Source organism: Corylus avellana, chromosome ca8, assembly GCF_901000735.1.
Source record: "Corylus avellana chromosome ca8, CavTom2PMs-1.0".
NCBI classification, from domain to species: domain Eukaryota; kingdom Viridiplantae; phylum Streptophyta; class Magnoliopsida; order Fagales; family Betulaceae; genus Corylus; species Corylus avellana.
This window is the reverse complement of record NC_081548.1, coordinates 16,932,651-16,938,573: the sequence shown is the minus strand read 5'-3', so window position 1 is coordinate 16,938,573 and position 5,923 is coordinate 16,932,651. Positions and strand designations below refer to the sequence as shown.

The 5,923-nt window shown below is 33.0% G+C and overlaps 1 protein-coding gene across 1 annotated transcript in view; it reads left to right on the top strand.

Annotated features, from left to right (window-relative positions):
* The window catches only part of LOC132190953 (auxin efflux carrier component 2), an 11,276-nt gene extending 9,190 nt beyond the window's left edge, over positions 1 to 2,086 (top strand). Inside the window, exons 9-13 of the mRNA XM_059605977.1 lie at positions 89 to 359; positions 449 to 534; positions 629 to 786; positions 1,232 to 1,308; positions 1,668 to 2,086. Of these exons, the coding sequence (XP_059461960.1) occupies positions 89 to 359; positions 449 to 534; positions 629 to 786; positions 1,232 to 1,308; positions 1,668 to 1,734 (659 nt within the window). The 3' untranslated portion in view covers positions 1,735 to 2,086. The remainder of the gene's footprint in view (positions 1 to 88; positions 360 to 448; positions 535 to 628; positions 787 to 1,231; positions 1,309 to 1,667) is intronic.
* Positions 2,087 to 5,923: the final 3,837 nt, after the last annotated feature.

Genomic DNA, 5,923 nt, shown 5'->3' with positions numbered 1-5,923 from the left:
TTTTTTTTTTTTTTTTTTTTTTTTTTTTTTTTTTTTTTTGTCTCTCTGGTTTGAAAATTGAAATGTCTGAGGTAACTTTGATATACAGGTATGAATGATTTAGGTGAAAGTATGAGTCCAGCAAGGAAAATGAGTGGTGAAGAAATAGAGGAAGGATTGAAGTTCCCCACAAGTGGGTCTCCTTACACATGCCAGAAAAAGGTGGAGGTGGAAGAAGTGGATGGAGCAAAGAAACACCAAATGCCTCCAGCAAGTGTCATGACTAGGCTTGTGCTCATCATGGTTTGGAGGAAGCTTATAAGAAACCCTAACACCTACTCAAGCCTTTTAGGCCTTACGTGGTCCCTCATTTCATTCAGGTAATTAAGCACCTTAATTTATTCTGATATCATGTTAAATCAGCTTATAAAAAATGATAAATTTAATCATTTAATTTATATTTTACCAGATATCACATCCAAATGCCGTCCATCATAAAAGGATCCATTTCGATACTATCCGACGCGGGATTAGGAATGGCTATGTTCAGTCTAGGTAAGTCACTTGGGAATATTAATTAATCAATTAATAATCTATTTTCATAGTAATAATAATGTGCTTAGTTAATGTTTGGTTAATAACATATCAGGTTTGTTCATGGCTTTACAACCGAAGCTCATTGCCTGTGGAAAATCCGTGGCAACGTTTTCAATGGCTGTGAGGTTCTTGACTGGCCCAGCAGTAATTGCTGCAACCTCCATTGCTGTCGGTCTTCGTGGTATTCTTTTGCATGTTGCAATTGTTCAGGTGCACCATCTTCTAAATATTCCAAGTTTTATCTTTTGTATAAATCGTTAGAGATAATATGTAGGTTGTTCCACATTGCCCAAGTGAGAAGAGGCTTTGGTCATTGGCTTGTATAAAAGCCTAATCCTCTTGTTCAACGTTGCTAAGATAGAAGGTCCATTCATAATCTCCTATAAATAAGAGAGCATTCTTTGTATTTAATGTGGGACAAGAGGAAGAAGCTTTTATACAAACTAATGACCGAAGCCTCCCCTTACTTGGGCAATGTGGGACAACCCATATATGACCTATTATCTCTAGCATAAATAAGGTCATTCAAAGATATGCAACGTTAATTAACTTGATATATCCAAATTGTTAAATAGAAATAAAAATTATATATAATTATGTTTCACAATTATCTATGCATGAAAGACAAAAATTGACCTTGACTTCTTGTACTCAGGCTGCTCTTCCCCAAGGGATCGTCCCCTTCGTATTCGCCAAGGAGTACAATGTTCACGCGAACGTACTTAGCACTGCGTAAGTTTTTATTTTTTATTATTATTCCAAATGCAAAACAAGAAATAATAACAAAAAATAAATATTATTTAATAGACTACGGTGTAATATTGCTACCTACCCATTTTTTTTTTATTTTAAAATTAATGTGCCTTTTAAGATTACAAATAAATAAAAAGATAGTATGTAACATTACTCTACGATTATCATGCATGCATACAACTGAAATAACGTATCAGTGAAAATGATAAGCTTTTGAATAACAAAGGCTTGTAAACAAAATATTTTTACTGCCACGTTATTCCGATTATATGATAGTCGTGTAAGAGTATAATAAAAAATGAAGTTGACATAACTTATGGTGTTGTAATTTTTTGCAGAGTTATTTTCGGGATGCTTGTTGCGTTGCCCATAACAATCCTCTACTATATACTTCTGGGCCTGTAATAACAGATGTACGTGCACAACAGATGGAGGCAAGGGAAAGCATCTGCATGCATGTAAAAATCCAAATCAGGCTGAGGTGGATGGGAAAATTAGAAGAATGCCATTGGATTCAGTGCGTATAACAAATAGATCTCCATTGTATTTTAATCTTTTAGGTCTTCTTTTGTCGTTATTAATGTTGTTGTGTTTTTTTTATTTACTTGGGTATTTTTCGGGTTAAGTATACAGTTAATTAGTTAGCATAGAGTAATTAATATAGAACAGACCATGTGCAATGTACAATGGTTGAATTTTTTTTATTTGTATTTGGGTTTTTGCTAGCTACACCAATATCAAAGAAACTCTTTGCTTTCATTTGACTCTAAAGCCAATTAGTTTAATTTGCTTAATGTGTAAATTAATCAAACTGAAGAATCTTCATGTGTTTAGTTAAAAGAAATCAAGAAAATGATTAAACAATCGACGTGGGCTTCAATTTGTCGGTTGCACGTGAACACTAGTATAGAGTTCAATGAATTGTTCCAAACTCGACCTTTTAAAAACATTGCTTTACGGCCGGGATCTTAATCTGTGCATGATATATATATAAAATTTAAAACGTTGAAGCATGTGAGGCACGTAGTGATCGAAAGGGACCTTGCTCTTCCAGTCAAATTGAATTTGGCTTCTCATGCATTGAACTAGCTAGTACTGTTATATATTGCAGATAATTAATGATGTTTGACTACGAAATTGGCTTTTGTCTGTTGCAGTACAATGGTTAGTAGCCAAAATTCTTTTGTATATATACATAAAGGCATAAAGGCATTGCATTTGAAAAGAGACATGAAATGACAAGGGGCACGTCACAATGTTCCAAAACAATATACTGATCATGTTGATCCAATACACCCCCTCAAACTCGACATAGGTGAGTGCATGTTGAGTTTGAGTTTGAGTAGAGAGAACCAATATATTGTTGGGTGAGAATATATTCTGCGAGTTGAATCTGCCTTTGAGCCCTTGAATCCAATGGTGGTTTAAATGGCGATTTTTTTGAATGCAAAATAAAATTTGAGGTTTGAAGAGGTGGCTAAAGCTCTCTTATCGCATGAAACATAGAGAAAGTCTGTCAATTATCAAGCTAATGGGCTTATATATGGAGAGGTTTGAGCAAAAGTGTGGAAATGATTTAACTAAGGGAAAGAATGGTAGAGGTAAGCAGTCTCAATCTAACTCACTCTTGGCAAAAGATGAAGAATCTCGGTCAGATGCAAAAGATGTGGAGTACTATTATTGTTACAAGAAAAAGGGCAAGAAGATTTTGTAGGGTGTTGAAACAAGACTTGGAAAATAAAAAGAATCAAAAAAGTTTTGCAAATTCAATCAATGTTGCCAAAGACAATGAGGTTAGCAAAAATCCTCTTTCAATTTCCTCAGGTATAAAATCTCTCATAGATTCTTCGGTTTTGGATTCTGCTTACTCATATCATATGTGTTGGAATAGGTAGTGGTTTGACATGTTTAAATCATATCATATGCGTCAGGAATAACCCTACTCTTGAGCAAAAGGCAAAGAGAAATATTGCCGAAAAACCCCAAAGATGTATGGATCTGAAGATATTATTTCTTTTGTTTCTTTAGCTAGTAGCAGAGATTGATTCATTGTCTCTACAAAATGGGATGTTGGAAGCGGTGAAATCACTACAAAACAGTAAAGTTTGGGAGTTAAAATTTTTCAAGGAAAAGAAGACAACAAGGTGCAAATGAGTTTACAAGAAAACAAAGTTAGCTGAAAAAGTTTTATAAATGACCAAACTCACAATAATCGCTGACCGTAATTTCCTTTTTTACCTCTAGTCTTTGTGAATTGTGATTGTCCTTAAAAAGCATCAACGAAGACAGTAGACACACAATACTTGTGGGCCCACGACCTTTTAATATTGTCTTTTTGCTATTGTGTGTAATGATTGGGGTTAATAAGTTTCGCATATTTAGCCTATATTCTCTTACAATCAACCATTAGATTTGTAGACTTATGTAGATCCAATATAATTCAATGGTAAATCCCACAAATCCAATGGTTAATTGTACGACAGTACGGGAATATAGGCCAAATATGAGAAACTTATTAACATTTAGCATTTCTCCTGAAACTCTTTCTTCAAGTCCTCTTAGGTGTAAGGGCATGTTTGGGATTGCGTTTGAGGGGCTTAAAAGTGCTTTTAACACTCAAAAAGTCTGTTTAAAGAAAAGTACTCGTTTGATAAAAAAAAATTAAAAACGCTTTTAAGAGTTTAAAAAGCTTAAAAATAATCAAAAAAACACTTTTGGCAAAAACTTTAAAATGAAAGTTTTGCCCAAAAGTTATTTTTGATTTAAAAGCTCTATTTCTAAAACACAATCCCAAACAGATTCTAAGTAAGTATTGCTAACTTGTCGTGCTTATAAAAGGCTTCTGGTTTGACATCCACCAGTGTGAAAGAGTCACATAATAATAATAATAATAATAATGATAACAAAAATGTTAATTATCCATCTTAAGTTTTTTTTTTCTTTTTGTGGCACAAGTTTAATTTTGTCAAAAGTGTGTTTTGTCCATTTTTGAGCTATAGGGATTTTTAAAAGCGCTTTCAAATTTTTTTTTACCAAATTAGTACCTTTTTTTTTTTTTTTTTTCAAACGGACTTTTTTAGTGTTAAACGTACCTTTATTTTAATTAATTTTGCATTGATAGAATGAATTTTCAGAGAAACTAGAAGCTTTTGGAGGCACATGAGAAACAAATTAAAAATACATCAAATTCCAAAGCAGATAATTCATAATTACAATATTAAAATTAATTCTATCCAACAATTGAAACATGAGATAAACCCATTGGGATTGAATCAAAACAAGCATGTGTTAAGGTTCCTCAAAATCACATCAATACCATCCCGACCATCCTATCATTGAACATTTTCATAAATATGAAAAAATAAAATAATTAATTGAACAAAATTAGACCATTTATTTGTTGGTACAGCCAAAGGAGGGTCCTTTTGTGTTTGTGAGTTTAAGATTTGGATGCCATCTCTCAGACATTTCTTTAATAAAGAACAAAGGCTGAAGAATTCCCGTATACCATGTGCCCGACACCATGCATCCTCTGACACCAAGAACTCCATATCACATGTGAATCATGTGATTGCTTATGTGAATCAATCCAATGATAATTTATAACATTTCTTCACCTGTTCCAATTTCCAAGGTCAAGCAGTTCAAATTATATATATATATACTAATTAAAAATACTTATTTGCATTCTAGCGTCCATCTCGCATCTATTTTCACTGAGTTAACATATTTCATCCACCGTTGATTTTTTGGTTTTTTTTTCTTCTTGTTTTTAATTAAAGATGAATGAAACTTGCCGACTTATCAGAAATGTATACGACATCAACATCATAATACAAAGAACAATAGTATTTTATTTAGCTACGAATATGTCAACCAGTTCCATGAACAATTCCCATTAAAAAATCTCACCCTGATGCAGAATGAAGAAATAATATTAGTTTAGACTTTAAAGTTAGTATTATATTGTAAGAGTTTTTAATATTTAATTTATATTTTAAGAGTCTGTATTTAATAATGAGCTTGGCCCAAAAGTCAGTCACATTAAAGTTAGGATTTAGTCTATTTAAGCATAAGTCTTAATTGTATTTGACAGACTATGATTGATAAATAAATAGTTATTTTGTTTTCTAAAAATTGTGATTAGTCTTTTATGTAGGGCTGGCAAAACGGGTAATCGGGTAGACCCGATTAGGACCCGTTAAGACCCGCGACCCGATTACCCGAAACACGAACACGACCCGTTTAGCTAAACGGGTTAGCGGGTCTGACACGATTATAACACGGAAAATATCCGGGTAACCCGACACGACCCGCTTAACCCGTTTAGCATAACCGGGTCATATCGGGTAGACACAACCCGACACGACTCGTGCGCTAAACAGGTAACACGACCCGACCCGACTTTTTTTTTTTTTTTTTTTTTTTTAAAAAAAAAACCTTAATCAAAATTGAGAAAAATAATTTAATAAAGGGATCTCTTAAGCCAAAGGACTAGTCAAATTTATCCTAACCATCCAAGAAGAATAAAAAGTTTTAAAAGATAAAGTTTTAATATATAAATAATGATTTAAAAGATAATGTTTTAATATAT